Source organism: Peromyscus leucopus, chromosome 3, assembly GCF_004664715.2.
Source record: "Peromyscus leucopus breed LL Stock chromosome 3, UCI_PerLeu_2.1, whole genome shotgun sequence".
Lineage (NCBI taxonomy): Eukaryota > Metazoa > Chordata > Mammalia > Rodentia > Cricetidae > Peromyscus > Peromyscus leucopus.
In genome coordinates, this window is record NC_051065.1 from 136,118,509 (window position 1) to 136,137,094 (window position 18,586).

Genomic DNA, 18,586 nt, shown 5'->3' on the forward strand with positions numbered 1-18,586 from the left:
AACTAGCATTCCCCATGAAGTCCACCTGTCAGTCTGCAGGGTACGGACATATCCTGCCATTCTCCCTCCAGGCAAAAAGCCTTACTGGCCTGCTCTTTCAGGACCTTGCCAAGGTCTGTTGTGTCCAGGACTCTACAGTCATAAGAATCAGTAGAGGTGTGAGCTGTTTATTTGGTACCCTTTACTGTCATGATGGTCACTGACAAAACACTAAACTGACCTTGTGTAGTTCCAAGAAGGTGGCTGGAGAAGTATCTCAGCTGTTAAGAGCATGTACTCTTCTTGTGGAGGACCTGAGTTTGGTTCCCAACACCAATGTTAAATGTCTGCCCAGGACTCCAGAGCCAGGAGATCTGACACCCTCTTCTGGACTCCATGGGTACTACACTCACACATGCATATACCTATCCACACATAATAATTGAAAATGAAATAAATCCTGGGTGTGGGGTGGGGTGGGAGGGGATGAAGATAATTAGAGACAGAGGGAAACTTGGAAGAGGGGGCAAATATCGGACACAGAAGTGGGCTTCCAAAAACCACATTACTGCCAGGAAGCAGACAACTGTATCACTTTTGATTTGAGTGTGGACCTCACTATGTCTAGAAGAATGGTTCTCAGTTTTCCTAATGCTACAACCCTTTAATATAGTTGCTCATGTTGTGGTGACCCCCGACCATAGAATTATTTCATTGCTACTTCACAATTGTAATTTTGCTACTGTTACGAACTGTAATATAAATATCTGATATACAGGAGATCTGAATGGCCCTGTGAAAGGGCCATTTGACACCCCCGCCCAGGGGTTGAGACCCATAGGTTGAGAACTACTGATCTAGACCATTCTATTCTTAAGAAGTGGCACAAAGTAACAACTTCTCACAATGCCATTGATGTTCATTTTGACAGCGTTCATGGTCACAACACACAATCATGTACTTTAATCATACAAAATCCAAAGAATAATATGCCACTAGCTACACCAATTGAAATGAATCTGACAACAGAAATGAAAGAAACCAAGAGAATCTTCTGTCGGAATCCATACAGACGCCTAACAATATTCTTAAGGGATGGTGTCCGATAGCTGTCCTAGCATGCCTAGTCCGTTGTCAGAACTTCTGATTCCCAGCTTTCCTGGGTGGGGAAAGAAAGTGCATTTTTACAGCCTATAGCTCTCTGAGAAACTGCTCTTGTGTACACAGGTGGACAGAAAAATAAATGCAAAGGCTAGGCACCAAGATTGCTCAGACAGCAACAGAGGTCGGAGTCAGACTCAAAACTGCCGAATCAGCTCTGGCTGTTTGAAAAGGACCGTGACATTAGTTCAAAAGGGCCAGGGAAGAAACTCCCAACTGTCGACAAGGAAGAAACCCACTGGGAACTACAACAAGTCAGACAAGTAATTTTTTTCCTACTCTACTTTGAAACAGAGGTTTTCATCTTTGAAATAGGAAAAGATAAGCTGGCTGATGTGTGTGGGTAGAACCTCTCTCTTCCCCATCTGCCCACCCATTCCTGATCCTGTAGCTCCGAGGTTGGAGTGTGGATCACACTCGCTCATTTTCTTTAAAGTAGATTTATCGCTTCTTCCTGTGTGGCCATGCCTCTTCAATCATGAGGTATAACTCTGTAATAATGTTAGCTCTTTCCAGGGCTGTGACATTGATCAATGACGTGGGCAGATAACAATCCAATGTTCTGATAAAATCACAATTATACAAAAATTATTGCACTTAAAAAAATCAACCCAGCCCAAGCAGCAAAGGGCCAGCTAACTTGTCAGGAAGAGTTGAGCTTCCTGCCCTTTGCAGAGCACTTTGACCTTTCTGGAATCCTAGGGATTTGGTCCATCAAACGTCCAGAAGTGAAGACTCCAAGAGATACCATGAGCTCCTTAAGGCTAAGTCTTGGTTCTAGGAGGCAAATCACCTCCTTGGCCACATACTACACAGCAGGGACTCAGTTTAGCTAAAGGGCCCCTACAAAAACTCGGAAGCAAGGGAGCAGGGGTAGATATCATGTCCTCACCTGTGAATGAGAGAAAGATAGTTAGCATCTTAATGTATTAACCTCCTCCCAGTGCCACCTCTGGTTCTCATTATGCTCAGCCCCGTAACTCATGAGGGCCTGAATTTATCTGTGTATCTTATTGAGACTTGTCCTTTCCGTAGCTCTGAATATTTTCTCCCCACTTATACGTCTGTCTCTTATCTTTCCTCGTGCTTCATTCTCCCAGCTAGCCCAAGATGCTCTGGCTTTTTCTTAGTAGATATAGAGGTACCATGATGATGCTAGCCTACCACAGTTAAACAACATACACTTCCTATCCTTCTGTATTTCTCCAGTGATGCTCAACTGTGCCCCTCTCTCTATCGATGGTCCCTGTGCCCTTCTATAGTCAGAAGTACTGCTCTATGACTGATAAATGTGGGTGCTACTTGTTACTTTAGCCAAGATCCCTCAAATCTTCAGATCAGATTTTGAGGTCAAAATGTGAGTGCATACCACTGAACACATCACTAATGTTCCAGTGACCATCCCAAGTAGCTGCTCACACAGTAAGTGAAATCAAGGAATTTTCAGAAGCCATAATCCTGAGGCTCTGTGGTCAATACTGTTTTCTTTAGGGGAGTATCCATTCCAATCCAAACTCTTTTGGGGTCCCTCCCTCCAGCTTATAACTCTTGTAATCAACACAACATTTGCACACTTGTCTAGGTAGAGTTGGAAGGCAGTGTCTCTAAGTGGCAGAGAGAAATCCAGTATCAGAATGATTAAAGGCTCTTGGTAGAGGGGAAAATAACCATAAACTTCAGAGGTTTCCTCTGCTGCTGTGACACCAAGGAGACATTGAAGTTTGAAGCCAACTATGTGTGGCACAGACTATGTGCTGGGTATTTGTGACTCCCCATGACCACTCCTGTGTGCTTCCGAGTCAGACAGAAAGGCTGACGGGAAGTCAGAGTCTACACAAGTCCCTTTACCCTCAGAGCCTCTCTACTTACTGCTCCGGACTCAGAACTAGGACTTGCTGACGTTCTCGTAGATGACGTCACTGATGCAGAACTGTTGCTTCTTCCTCAGCCACATCAGCTGCACACACTGATGGATGAAGATGTACTGCTCCTAGGAGAGTCAACAGAGGCAGAGGGGGGCGTGTGGGAAGAGGAGGCACCCATACCAGGCAGCACGATTATCAGGACCTGGTGCAAAAGGAAATCACTTTCCTGTCTTTACAGCAACAACTTTATAACTTAAAACCCAAGAGACCGAACTTTAAAGGTATTTTATTAGTGATAGATCCTAGAATATCATTTCTTTATGTATGTGTGTAATGTGTGCACGTCTGTGTACTGTCTATATGTGTGCATGTATGTGAACACAGGTGTGGAGGCCAGAGGTCAACATCAGATATCTCCCTCAATCATTCTCCACCTTGTTTTTGTGGTACAAGTTCCCTCACTGAACCTGGTGCTTGGTGATTTGGCAAGACCAGCCAGCCAGCAAGCTCCAAGTGTCCTTATACATACACATACGGCAAGTCCTGTACCCACTGGGCTTCTGATGCCCCATACAGCAGAATGTATTTCATTTTTTGTTCTAGCTCTACTGAGGTATGATAAGTAATGTGAGGATAAGGAATAAAATATGGTGCTCTGATATGAATAGTGAGATGTTATTAGACATGTCAGTGAACAGGTGTCACCTCACATGGCTGCCATTTTCCTTTCTGGTGATAAGAACATTTCTAAAATTGCTCTCAGCAAATTTTAGGTATCCAGTCCTAGCTTTCGGAGGTGACGTTGCTGTGTGGTACAGATCATCCCTGCCCAGTGCTGAAGGCCATGATGTGCAACCGTGATGGGTTTTTGGAAACTAAAGAATTCCCACCTCATTGTACATTGGCATGAACCCTAGAGGTATAAGTTAAACACTGAAAATGGAAAGGGTAAGACAGGTTAGTTCCTTTCTGATTATATTAGAAAAGGAGATCCTAAAATTACAAGCAATAGAAAAATACAAATAAAAATTTCAAGCCCCTCTGTGTAAAACATGGTAAGAGGGAGAAGCACATTGGAAGGGAGTTGCTTTCAAAGCTACTCCACAGTGTCCAAGAGTTACACAAGGTCTCACAAATCAGGGAATAAATAAATAAACAATCGCTACACACAACATCCCTGGGAGGTAGAAACCGTCTTCTATTCCTGATTTGTAGCAGTTTGTGTTTATTAAGTGATTTTTTTTTTGAAGCAAGTAGAGGGAATATTAAGACATATGCAAACAGTGGCCAAGTTGTTGGGTGGGTGGCGCAGAGGTCATCTCAGCGGTGGGAGGGAGGCTGAGGCAGGAGGCGCAGGAGTTGGATGTCAGCCTGGGCTGCACAATGAGACTGTGTCTCAAAAAGTAAAGTCACAGCAGTAAACAGTGTAAATCCAAATGGTTGTTTTCATCTACGAACAGCACCGCTGGAGAAGGGGAAAGAATACTCAGTGATAATTTTGAGCGTATCAAGGTATTATCATTTCTTATCGTTGGAGAGGTAAAATTAATAAATGGTGTGGACACAGATAATAGTACAAAGCAGAAAAACCAAAGTGAATGCTCCATAGATGGCGTACTTTTTAAACAGACACAGACAATGTAGAAAAATTTTTAATCTTCTCCAAATAAGAAAGCAACTGAAGAAGCATTAATCTTTGAAGTGAAATTTAAAAGCTTTGGGTAGTTTGGGATGTATGTGAAAGGATGTACATTAATATGCTATGTGAAAATTCAGTGTGAAAGAAATGCATGCATATATATGTAACATGTGAGCACAAAGGAGTAGCTATGCGTGACTGAAAGCCAAGATAAACTCACCCAGACACTAAGGTTAGAGCACTCTGTGCCACGAAATAGGCTAATTTGATGGGTTTTCTCCTTCTTTGCTCCAACTGTTTCATTATAGGTACAATTAAACATTACCCCTAAATAAAGTCCAGCCAAGATGGCCACGAGCTTTAAACAGCCTCATGTAAACAACTTAACACAAAGGAAAAAAGCAAATGCTTCAAGCCCCAGCAGGTGGGAACCCCACCTCTGTGTTCTGAGCAAGCTTTGGAGCAAACACATTCACATTATGTTCTGATAACATCTCACTACACTGAGCCACCCACAGTGGTCCTCACACATCACTCCAGTATTTCTGGTGTTATGTGAACACTGGGAATAGACAGAGCTCTGGTCTGGACTCTCACCCCATGGCTGTCCACTGACCAAACTTTGTGTTGAAAACAGAAGCAAACATAACACATTTTCCTCAGTGGTGCAGGTAAGTTGTCTATGCTCCTGGAAATAATCCTTCATCCATGTTCTTAAAAGTGCGCACACGCATACACGCACGCACACACACACAGAAAGACGCAAAGTAGAAGACTAGTTGGGAAGGGGAGGGCCTCGATGGAAGTGGGAATGGGATAAGAGAGTAATGGGGGTAGATAAATATGATCAAAATACATTATGTCCATGTCTACAAATGCCATGATAAAACTCATCAGTATGTATAATTCATCTAATTATTATGTATAATTAGTATATGCTAATTAAAAAAACTCCAAACTCCAAACCAAGCAAAAACAATGAGAACAACATAAATCACAGGAAAAGGTAAGTAAAAGACTATTTGTGGACAAATCCATAAGACCAGGAGAAAGCCAAGCTGCCCGGAGTGAGGGCAATCTGCTCAGAGCAAACCCTAACTGACCTCCAGAGGGGCAATTGGAAGAGAAGCAAATGAAATGTCTCTAAGAATAGGACAGAGCACAGGGGAAGGAAGGAGGGTGTCCCAGCCATCTGCAGCAGCAGCTCACGGACTCAGCGCACTGCTAGGGATCCTGTGTCATCTTATTTACTATATCCTTTATGACAATGCATGAGAATTGTCAGTCATGTTTAGAGATGAGAAGTGAGAGCCTCAAGAGGTGTCATGACCTGTGAGGTCCTAAAGCGGAGGCTCTGACCCTCTCCCAGACTCTGGCACTGTTTCATTTCCCCACAAGGGTGGAGAAACCCCAAAATGTGCTAATCAAATGAAAGCGGTCAGGACCAAATGGACTGCCCATGCATGCTGCACTGATCTCCAGAGAGACCCTGAGGACATGGCTACTTGAATCAGTCACTTTTGCCATCCTGGGGGATAGCATGGTGTGATGAAATTAAGGGAGTAGGCGGAGTGGAGAAGGTTGGAAAATTAACAATGCAAGATGAGAAGAAATGTGCTATTCAATTCCTAGGTTGATTATGTACAGAAAGACCAGCTCTCAGCTGGAGACTGATTTTGTCCTCTTGATTGGCATGCTTGATTGACAAGTGCAAGAAAAATCATTTGGTTCTTTGTTCTTTACTTATTAACCAAGTGAATTAGCAGGCAGCAGGATCTGAATGTGAGTGGGCTGAAGGACAATGTGAGATAAATCAACTGGCATTGGAAAATACAGGTTGGACCAGGAAGAACAGAGAAACAAGGAAAAATAAGATAAATGAACAAGATGTTCTAGATGTAACCGATAGAGCAGGCATAAACAAACAAGTGGAAGGTGTCCATCTTGGACTGCTGAGGGAACTCAAGGGTAAAGCGGGGGAAGCTGGGAAGGCAGGAAGCCCGGAGACCTGGGCCCCCTTCATTACTTTGATTCTCCCAGCAAGATCCCGGAAGGGACAGCAGACTTTCGAAAGACTGTTTTCATGGAGATGTCAACCAGAAATGTGGCTGTAAAGAAGGAAGCCAGACACCTAAAACTGGGGCCAAAAATAAGGGAGAAAACAAAGCATTGTCCTAACTGTTGGAAGCCAGCCCCATCGAGGCTGGTCTGGCTTCCGCCGTTATCACACCTGAAGACAAATAGTGGAGGGGCCCTGTGTACAAAGGTGGTTTTTAAAGACGGATTAAACTTCTGTAGTTGTGAAAAATCAAAAGTAAACAGTCTGTAATCAACATCTATAAAGTTAAAAGAGGTATAAATTGAGGAAGTCAGTCTGGTCATTCATTCATCAAGCAAGATGCTTAAAATAATGTGTCCTTTGAAGTATGGGGATTTATACGTGCCATATAGGAATGTGTTTTGTAAGAGGTATATTACATATAATGTAATGGAGATGGTTCGGGCCCAGATCCAGCCCCCATCGCCTCCCTTCCCACCTCTCTCTTCCCCTCCCCACACCTTCCGCAGTCCAACTTCATGAGCTCTGTTTTATTCAAACCCACCAAGTGTACTTAGTGCTGCCTCTCTGTGTGTGGGTGTGGGATCTCTTGGATGGTGGGGAGCTTCTCATGCCCTGAATCCCTGCCAAAAACGGACTGCTTCCTCCAAAGTCACCCACCAGTTGTTAACAGCACCCCAGGGCCCACCTCCCCCTCTCCACGCTGGGACTTTGGCCCAATCTTGCACAGGGTTTGAGCAGGCCGTTACTACTGCACAATCCTATCTGCAACTGCTCTGTTGTGTTCAGAAAACAATGCTTCCTTATCGTTATCCGCTGCCTCTGGCTCTTGTATTCTTTCTGCCCTCTTTCAAGAGGATCCCTGAGCCTCTGGAGGAAGGGGTGTGACACAGACTTCCCCTTTAGGGCTGGTCACTCAGCAGTCTCCAGCAACCTGATCAGCTGTGGGTCTCTGCGTGAGTTGCCATCTATTGCAAGAAGCTTCTCTGAAAGGGACAAGGTCCTGCCCAGGACATGCTTCCTAATTGTCATTAAGATGTCTGACTGTTAGTGGGTCACTGACTGAAACTACCATGACCTGGGTGCAACTGGGCAACAAACACATTCAAACGGCTGTGCCAAGCCTTGCTCAGAGCTGGAAAGAAAGTGGGGAAGAAAAGTACACAAGGACAGGAAAGTCAACGTTGGAGACGCTGAGCCATTGCCCTCCAGGCTATTTGAGTTATGCTGCCATCTAGTGGTGCTTGGAAGAAGCTGCAGGAGGAAGAACAAGGCATGAAAGAAAAGTCTGGTAAAAGAGAGGTCAGGCTTGACCTTGTTCTAATCCACAAGCCTTCTCCTCCCACACACTTCTCCAGGAAATGCTCCACTGTGTCCTTGAGGCCGGAGAGTAACCTTATAGACCAGTGATTTGGATTATAAAGAAGTCACTGTACTTGGGTTTTTGCACACACAAACACACTCTGGCTGCTGCTGGTGGGCATCAACAACTCAGCCTGGAGCTGTCCTTCCAGGCTGAGCACATTCTAAGGCTTCAAGGGGAGGGAGGACTTGGGAGAAGAGGAGGCAGAGGGAGCACTGGTTAATAGCACTAGGGGAATTCTGGTGCACACCGTCCATTCATTTAAGGGACTGGGACAGTGATGGTGAACTTTAAAACCAAGAGAGACAGAATGCACAAATACAACTAAGAGTTATCATCTAAAGTGAATGGAGACGAAGAGTCACGTGGAGGGAAAAAAACAAAACAAAACAACGGTGAACTTATTGACCAGTCTGTCCTCTCAAGTATAAATCAAATCATACCAATCCTGCAGTCTCCCTTTAGTGGCACTTACCCGGATTGACGGCTACTGTCAGTGAATTTCATACTGCGCAAAAAACTTTTTTTTCTATTGCAGACACATCTGCTGGCTCTAACTCCCTAAAAGGCAGATGGAGCCAGAACGAGTACAGTCACTGTATACACAATGGTGCTCCGGGAGGCTGACCCCTATTTGTTTTGTACTGGGGTGGTTTTAAATATACACAGCGAGAAAATGGGAGAGACAGATGTGAAAACATTGTGACAATCTTTTAAAACATGAAGTTGGATAATGGGTGCTTTCAGTCAAGGGCAAACTTAAGCATACTTATTGCTTCCGTTCCTACCTCCGTCTGTACCATTGACATCCGGTATGACCTCATTTCTGACACCAGCCCTAAGATGTCCACAAATTCATGATCTCGAACGTGCTGCAAGAGCCTGTCCAGGGCAATGAACGTTCCTGTTCGTCCCACGCCCGCACTGCAAAAGAAGGTTGAGATGGCGCGTGAGTCACAGCAGGCTTCTGTGCTGTTGGAAATCAACTGGAAACTTCTGAAGTTGATAGATAGCAGTGGAAGAGGAAAAACTATTCTCCCACAGTGCCTTCCACTCTACTGGCTCTTCAGCATGCAGTGCTGGTCAGTGTTGCTTGGGTGTCATATTTTTGGTCATCACTGTTTCTTTCTTAGAGAAATAAAGGTTTGTATCACGTCTGCCTGGGGTTCTCTGCTTTTGGAGGAAAGTAAAGACCCTGTACTGGAGATAGTCCTTTCTCCCCTTAAGGTAGGGATGCACATTAACAGCCTTCCGTCCCAGGAACCTGGAACCCAGCTCAAAGGTTAAGTTGGCAAGCATGCAGCCTAACTCCAGCTCCAGGGCCATAGACCCATGTCCATGTTCAGCTCCCGTCTCAGACTGCTCTACAGCACACACGCCTCTACTGACCCACCCAGGAATCTGCAGGAATCTCCCAGTGATCCTCTAAATAACTGCTTTAAAGTCAAAGCTAACACTTGCAGCCCATCTCATCCAGTCCCTGCATCCCAGTGCTCAGAGGGTGGCTGGATGTGGACTGATACTGCCAACTCCCCACAGAGGCTCCAACTCTACATGTCAAAGCCAGCTCTTCCCTTCTTCCAATCACCCAGAGAGCCAAAAGCTTCCAAATTCTAAATTACACTCGCAGGTTGGGTAAAGAGACAGTTGTAGCCAATTTACATGTGGAAATTGCTAGAGGATAAAACCAAAACTAAAAGCCTTGAGTTTAGAGCTCAATTTACTTTTTTATTAGATAATTCTTCTCTCCTGGGGCTTCTCAGATAAAATGATCTTCCACTAAGCATGCCCCTGTAAAGTCACACCCAGAACAGCACTTCCTGGCAGCTGTGAAAGGAGTGGATGAGTTTGACCCCGCAGTTTTATTTTCAGAGAACTGTTTTGAGAATAATTTCATTTTCGGCAACCTGCTTTGAAACCGTGAAAGTCTATGGTGGGCAGATGAGATGGGCTGCATCCTCCTTGAAAAGCGACTCAACAGCTCACCAGCATTGCTGATCCCAAACATTGACACAGACAATGCACATACACACAGTGTACATACACAGTGCACACATAAAAAGTGTACACACACAGTGCACACATACAATGCATATACATATGTACACACATACATGCATACATATAATACACACACACACACACACACACACACACACACACACACACACACACACCTCACAGCATCAACATTGTGGCTCATGAAGACAAGGTACTAGTGATGGAATAGTTGCTGACGCCTCCCCTGACATCATTCTCCTACTTCTAACTCTGATATGCATCCAAAAGCTTTGAGTCTGCACAATGACTTTCTAACTTCTTGTCATGACGGTGAATTTTGTGTTCACTCATGGGAAGGTGAGGTTTACTCTAGAGGTAACACTTCCCATAAGGAATTAGTATGAACTGTGATTTAAAGTAATGTTAGGATCCATTTGTCCATTTTACTTCAGCTTCTGAAATTCCAGACGCAGTTCTGAAGGGCAACCACATTTATCAACATACCAAATACTTTTATGTTTTCTTTCTTATGCTTTCTCTTAAGTTTATTTAGACTGTTTTGAGCCATGAGAAGCTTTGTAGAATTTGACCGAATATTTATTTATTGACTATCCACTCTGGATCTCCATGACGATGTCACATGGTATTTGGTCTTTGGAGACCCATATATCTAGATTTGAATCTTAACTTCTTTGCTCTAGTTGAATGGACTTTTGTAAGTCTTTGCATTTCTATGTTCTCATGTTCTTTTGCTTTTAAAATTGGGATAATAACATCTATTTTAAGCTGAGCATAGCAGCACTGTAATCCCAGCACTCAGGAAGCTGAGGCAGGAGAATGACTGCAAGTTTAAGGCTAGCCTAGGCTAAAGAGTGAGTTCAAGGCCAGATTGTGCTACAAAGTAAGACTCTATCTCATAAAAGAGTAAATTAAAAAATATATCCCACAGACTATATTTATAAACTCACTATATGATAAGGAAACAGTACATATAGTAATACAACGAAGTACAGATTGAAAAATCATAATTAATTTATGATTAAATTTGATCAAGTTTTTATAGGAAGAAAAACATGGTGTGTGTGATGGTTCATATTGTCAACTTAACAGGATCCAGATTCACCTAGGACAGTGGTTCTCAACCTTCCTAGTGCTGTGACCCTTTAATACAATTGCTCATGTTGTGGTGACCCCCAACCCTAAGATTATTTTTGTTGCTACTTCATAACTGTAATTTTGCTACTGTTACGAATCTTAATGTAAATATCTGATATGCAGCCCCTGTGGAAGGGTTGTTCAATACCCAAAGGGGTTGCAACCCACAGGTTGAGAACCTATGGACGGGAGACAAGCTCCAGGCATGCCTGTGAGGGAGTTTCTAGACAGGTTGCCTTGGGTGGGAAGACCCGACCTGAAGGCAGACAGCACCACTGCGTAGGCTGCAGACCCTTGAACTAAGTCAACTCTCTTAAGTAGCTGCTCTCAGGCATTTTTGTCGCAACAGCGAGACAGGTGACCAACAGAAAATGCCAGAGGAGGGTTACCTGCAGTGGATGATCATGGGCCCTTTGCTCTTGGTGGCTTGCTGGCGAACCATGTACACAAACTGCAGGATGCTTTCGGCAGCATTTGTTGGAGGCACACCATGATCGGGCCAGGCTGTGTAGTTAAAATGCATCACATCCTGTGCCTCGTCAGCCTATGGGGGAGACATGCCAAAGACCACGGATTAGACACTTCACCTACACTCAGCATGGCCCGAGACACCTTTGAAGATTGGGGTGGTGCTACATCCTACTACTTTTCATCACCGGTCCCTTTCCAGCTCTGAGCAGCTGCATGGCACTAATCAGGTCCTGAAGGGAAAGGTTGGTTGTAATTGTATAAATCCTCAAAAGATGGAGACATAGGTTAACCCATGTCTATTAGCTAGTAGCTAAGAACAAGAGCTTTAGACTCAGGTTGATATCCTGCCTCTTCCACGTAGAAGCTGCCTCAGGCCTGGTGGGTGAATTTTTGGAAGCTATTGTTCGTCTCCTACTTGGAGCTCTCCTCCAGTCCAGTGTATCACATTCCCTGCTAGTGGAGCCACTGTTCCCTCATCTAGAGACATCCTCTACCAATGAGATTTCCTGGAAAATTCCCAAGAGATCACGTTCATTTGCCAAATCATCCTGCAGATAATGACTATTACCAGTGTGCAAAACTCCATCTCTACAGTGGAATGGGCTAGTACCACAGTGCCATTCATGTCCCAGAATTCTCAGAGGATCTGACTGAAGTTCATCTCCATAGTTGTATATGGCACCTTACTTTGCTTTAATCTAGATACACAGACATCAATGGGGACCCTTCAAAATCAACTCTATTTAGTCTCCAGTAAGTTATAGGAACGATTTGCTCCCTTGTTAACTGTGAGACTGGTTCCCAAACCAGGCTGTCTCAAGTATCTGGTTCATTCCTCAAACTTGCAAAGACCCTATAATCCTCTGTGGCTAGAATATTCTAGAAAAGCTTTAGAAGGTTTGGGGCTCATGTTTATATTCAAGTAGCAAAGAGAAATAAATTGCAAAGAGCAAAACCAACAGTCTTAAGCAGAATTTGCATGTATATAAGTACAATTTATATAAATAATAGGTGCAAATACATCGTAAGATTTATGCAGATAACAATGCCATCACTTCAACTATATCCACCATCTCTAGGGCACCTAAGTTCGTATGCCATTCATAGGCAGCATGAAGTACTCAGAGATTCTTGTTCTGGGCACAAGGTGTAAAGGCTGTGAAGATGTGTGCTGGCCTCCCTTATGGTTGTCTTCAAGGAATATGTCAACCAAGTAGCCCTCCATAACAAACTGTGCACAATAGCAAGTATTCAACACTGTGGGTATTTCAAGTTAGTCACCAGAGAGCCTGGCTTCTCTAGAAAGGTTCACAAAACATGCCAGCTGTGCTCACATGCTGATCATCATATTGTCTTTCCACATCCATAGTCCAATGCAGATAAGCTGAAAGTGCCATCTGCTAAAAAGTACAAGCTGATGGAAAACGAGGAAAGCCACAGACTGCCATTTGTCTCCCCACAGCTCCACAGCAGCCCATGGCACCAGCAGCAGGCTTTTCACTTGATGGCAAGGCTCAGAGTCCATCGGAATAGATAGCTTGTTGATATTCACTCAACTTATACCAATCTCTGAGTGCTGGGAAGTAGCAAGCTACCATTACAGCCATTCTCCTTGTTTAAACAAGAAAACCCTTCTGTTCGGTCTGACTCGGCTATCCTCCATTCTCTTCCTCTGAGGCTCTCATCTACACCTTTGTATCTTGTGGAGAAGACACTGGGGAACTTTACACATCTCAATATGGACCAAGAAAGAAGGGCAGGTGTAAAAACTGAAGGGAAAAATTGCTTGGTTAGTACAGAGCAATGCCGTCTGACTGATTTAGGTTCTGCCCGGCTTACTGCCCAAAAAGGTGGGCACCCTGACACCAGATGCTGGGGTCCTCTGAACTTATACACAAACACTGTTGTTTCCTACTTTATTTATGGTATTGAAATTCTTTGTGTGCTTGTCATTGAAAGATGGGCCCATCATTTAAAACCAAGGACAAGAAGCATATTATTGATCACCACCCTATGATCTACGTAAATCCCTGTAAAGGGAGCAGGCAAGAGAACAGACCCTATATTGTGCTCTGTATTTTCCCCCTGCTCCCAGAAGAAAATGTGGGGAGAGATTTGTTCTCTATTCTTTAGTCATTTACACTGGCTTTCTTGCTGAACAATGCAGAAAGCAAGCTCAGTTTAAAGGGCATTCAGGTTATGGAAGATCACCACCGGTAGGAGGGCGATTGTCTTACATAGTCCTTTATTAGTTTTGCAATAGTTCATTCTCAGATTTGTTCATTCCAGAGAGAAAGAGCACTTGCTGGTGAAACTGACAGTATTTGGGGAGGGAGGGGGCGGGGGAGGAAGGGGCCAAGAAAGAAAACTGTAGTGGCAGTGTGCTTCGCTGGAGCTGCATGCAGGGGACTCTGACGCAGGCAGGAAGGAGCCCAAGTGTCAGAGCCCGGGGAGGCTTCATAGGGAGTGACAGTAGGTGAGTGGTCTGCTTAGGGAGCTAGGAAGAGCTGGAACATTCAAAGGAAGGGAGGGGTCGAACCAGCCTGTTACACACACACTGGGGGTGTGACTGGATTTTTTTTTTCACACATCCCAGAGGAAGCTGTTTACAGCTAATAGATAAGAACTGGTTTATTACTTATAGACACCAGTAAGTGGGTGGTTAACTGAGTGCTTCTGTTGTTATTGTGATGGGTAACCTTTGTTTACATGAAGAATAACACACATTTTCCAGAAAAGGTCCAGGTACATATTTTAGTATTTTTTAGATATTGCAACCATGTAGTTTCCATGACAGTCATAGACAATACATCATAAATAAATGTGGACTGTGATCCAACAGAACACCATGAGAACTGAAGTTTGAATTTCACGTAATTGAAATATAATATTTCATGTGAAATAATCTTTACATTTTTTTCTTGGAGGTCTGGGTCTTATTGTGTCATCAGAGTCAGCTTCATATTCCTAGTCCTCCTGCCTCAGCCTCCTAAGTGCTGGGTGATTGCTACGTCCACCATGCCTATGAATGGCCAATGCCATATGAAATATTACCCAACTTCCCCCAATCCTTTCAAGTCATTTCTGTGAAGAAGGAACTCGGGGATTTGCATGTGCCATACAAGCGTTTAGATTGCTTGGCTGTATCTTTGTCCTTCCAACATTTGAAAGCAGAGAAGCCGCTCTTAGGTGTTGCGGGATATTTGATCACACTGTGTGAAGATGTGCTGCTGTTTTACCTCACCTGCCTAAGGCACCTTCTGATCGGTTTAATGAAGAGGTTAACCGTCAATAGCTAGGCAGGAAAAGGACGGCTGGGACTTCTGGGCAAAGATTGGAGCTCTAGGGAGAATCTGAGAGGCAGGGGATTTGCTAGTGAGGAAGTCAGACATATGGTACTGAGGAGAGGTAATGAGCCCCATGGCAGAACACAGATTAATACAAATGGGTTAAGCTTTAAGATCCAGTTGGGAACAAGCCTAAGCTAGGGGCAAGCTTTCATAATTAAAAAGTAGTCTCTGTGTCATTATTCGGGAGCTGGCAGTCCAAAGAAAGACTTGTTACACTTAGCTCCTCAGGGGCCTTTACAAAAGAAGCAGTGGGTGAATTTGGCTGGTCCACAGAAGTCAGTACACCCTCTCCTGCTCAATGTCATTAGGAAGGGCTGTTTCTAAGCAGGAAAGAACAGGCAAGAGGACTTTCCAGTTAAGTTTTGTTCTCAACACACAGCTCATTCCAGGGGGACTATCCCAGTGGAAATGCTTTTCTATTGACAGCAAATGGGATAACTCTGCCTGACGTGAGCACTGGAACCTAGCACAGATACCATCAGCCCTCAAAGACTTGCCAGCAGAGATGGGAGCAAGGTGAGGAAACATCTTTCTAGAACTCTACCTAACTTTAAGAGAGACATGGAACCATGATTAAGAAGGTCTAGACATTGAAACTCAGAACAAAAATCCTAACTAGTAAGTGTCAGGCCTGATGTTGAGTTTGAAATGTCCCCATGCCTCATATATCTTGCTGTCACTATTACCTGATTAAGGCAAGTAATGAGAACACCCCCCTCTCACTTGGGGTTGACAGTCCTGCGCAAGTCTGAGATGGACCAGTGCAGACTTTTCTAGCATCTCCTCTGGCCTTCAAAGACAACATCTCATCCATATCACACTTGATACAAATAGGAACTGTACTGAGTCAGAGCTTTTGTCTCTTGCCGGTAGCAGCAATCTTACATAGTGATGGTTTGATCTCCAGGTCTCTGTGTGATGGTATCGGTGGGAGTGGAGGGCTGGAGACCACCCTCCCTGAATCTGTTGAAAGCTTACATAATTGATCCGGAAGTGTCTGCTGGCCCAGTCCTCCTGCTCTTCCTCAGAGATCATCTCCACGGTGATGTCTCCATAGGCGATGGGTTCCTCTGTGAATGGCCAGTAATGGTCACATTTTACCTGAGGCAAAAAAAAACACTTTTAAAAAACAAACAAATAAACAAACAATAAAAGAAGCCGGGGAAGAAACAGAGCCTGTGCTCATTGAGGGGCAGTGATGACTCTCGTTTCAGAAGAAACATACAGCCCCGAGGTGAGGGTGAAAGCTAAGCAAGTCCAGTCACTTCTCTGACAGTAGACACAGCATCCAGGGCGTGAGTGGGCTGTGAATGGGGCAGGCGTGGCCAACAGGCACATGGCACAGAGGTACACACCCTCCTTTTCTCGTTGCACTGAGTGAGCATGACGATGATGTGAGACTTCTGCTGTAGGACCATCTTCCAGAAATCATTTCTGGTTTCCGGCAGTGGCCCCTGGGTGGCGATGTACTCCTGCGGTGAGTTGTATCCCTGGAAGATGAGTGACAGCGTTAACACCTCACCAGCCACCATCACTAGCAAATGCTGGTGGTCGTTCAGCGCTTGTGAGGACAGCTGAACTTTTGCTGATGACAAGGCTGGCAAAGGACCACACACCTACATAGCATTTCCTCCGCCTTATCACGGAAGAGGTAATCGGAGGAACTGTACGGGTCGGTGTGATTTAACGTGCTGTGTTGTAGGAACCTATCAAACTATGCCCATGCCTTTTGATGTCAATCGCAGTCCTTATTGCTGCTTTAAATGCGCAGGTGCACAGGTGTAACCCTTTGAATCTGGGCTCTGAAGTCTAAACACAGGGAGAGGCTCTTCAGCGCCACCACCTCCCCCCCCCTTCTCTCACAAGGGTCTGTGAGCCCTTCCCTCTATCAGATAGTGGTTCTCAACCTGTGGGTCCCTTGGGGATCAAAAGACCCTTTCACAGGGGTCACATATCAGATATCCTGCATATCAGATGTTTACATTATGATTCACCACAGTGGCAAAATTATAGTTAGGAAGGAGCACTGGTCCATCTCAGACTTGTGCAGGACGGTCAACTCCAAGTGAGAGGGGGGTGTTCTCATTACTTGCCTTAATCAGGTAATAGTGACAGCAAGACATATGAGGCATGGGGACATTTCATGGTTGGGGATTGCTGCAGAATGAGGCGCTGTATAAAGGATCGCAGGGTCAGGAAGGCTGAGAACCACTGCATCCTGTATTCTGAACAGGAACAACAGAAACTGCTCCCTGCTCCCCGGGCTCAGTTGTTAGAAAGGGACAGCTGCCTCTTCACCTCACACACATGCACAGTGCCTGTGGTCTCCCACTGCCTGGACTGTGCGGTTTTGAGCACTTGGATGTCTGATTTCCTTTTTCTACTTACAGGAATATAGTTGGCATTAATGTAGTCTGCTCCTTCCTCTTCATTCATGGAGACTAGTCTCACTCGGCTAAAGTCATCTATGAAGAACAAGGAGAAAAGATACTTTAAACAATCAGAATGGAAGGAAAAATTATCCCAACAGTCTCTATCACATATCAAGTTAAATTAAACCCCGAGGAAGGAGAAAATCTACTGTACTCTCATACTAGAGACATTCAGTAGACTTAGTTTCTCCTTTAGATAACACATGACTAGATTCCAGCCACTCGGCTCCTCCATCTCTGCAAGAAGCATCTGCAGACGCTTCAGGCAGGAACTAAAATATCTTTGTGACCATATGGGAAGCTATACTATGTAGCTTAAATGTATGATTCCCATTTCATGAGGGAATTCAAAGAGCCCATTACCTTACCCAGAGAACAGAAGACCCAGGAGCCTTTTGAAATTATTATTATTATATTATTAGTTTAACTTTTTTTGTTGCTGGGCATAGAATTTAATCGTGTGTGTGTGTGTGTGTGTGTGTGTGTGTGTGTGTGTTCACCCGTGTGTGTATTAAGAAATGACTACTATAATTAAGCAAACAAGCATATCTACCATCTCACATTGTTATTCTTTTGTGGGAAAAGTATGTAAAGCCCACTCTATTATAAATTCTTCAGTGTACCACACGTTAGTAACTACAGTCCTTACAGTGTGTTTAGACCCTAGACTTGTTCATGTCTATGAAACTAAAGTGTTGTCCTCTCAACCTGTACCTCCCACCCCACTTCCTGTTGGCTCTCTTCTGTGTTGTCATAGTATCATTGTAGACCGTGTTGATTCAGATTTTCATCTTGGTTATTTTCCCTATTCTTTTCCTTTAGTTTATTCTGAATTATATTGTTAACTTATTTTTAAAACGTTTTTTTATTGAAATATATATATATATACTCACGCTATGTGGTGCTGAGCTTCATGAAGAAAATTCTCTTCTTGATAGTAGCCAACTGTCAACTGGACTTAGGTCCACTCAACAGGACTTGGTACTGGGAACTAAGGTGACTACCCAATGCTGGTGAGGCCATAATCTTAGAGGAACCTCTGAACACCACTTTACTCTAGCCGAATAATTCCCAGCTGCATTCTAAATACCTACACTCTAAACTCCTGTAC

At 44.2% G+C, this 18,586-nt stretch overlaps 1 protein-coding gene across 4 annotated transcripts in view; it reads right to left on the reverse strand.

Moving 5' to 3' along the window:
• Window positions 1-897: 897 nt before the first annotated feature.
• The window catches only part of Ptpro (protein tyrosine phosphatase receptor type O), a 209,692-nt gene continuing 192,003 nt past the window's right edge, over window positions 898-18,586 (reverse strand). For all 4 annotated transcript variants that reach the window (XM_028872180.2, XM_028872179.2, XM_028872181.2 and 1 more), the window contains 7 exons: window positions 17,432-17,508; window positions 16,399-16,533; window positions 16,022-16,144; window positions 11,612-11,766; window positions 8,855-8,990; window positions 3,010-3,130; window positions 898-2,032 (listed from right to left, as the gene is read on the reverse strand). In XM_028872180.2, the coding sequence (XP_028728013.1) occupies window positions 3,026-3,130; window positions 8,855-8,990; window positions 11,612-11,766; window positions 16,022-16,144; window positions 16,399-16,533; window positions 17,432-17,508 (731 nt within the window). In that variant the 3' untranslated portion in view covers window positions 898-2,032; window positions 3,010-3,025. The remainder of the gene's footprint in view (window positions 2,033-3,009; window positions 3,131-8,854; window positions 8,991-11,611; window positions 11,767-16,021; window positions 16,145-16,398; window positions 16,534-17,431; window positions 17,509-18,586) is intronic.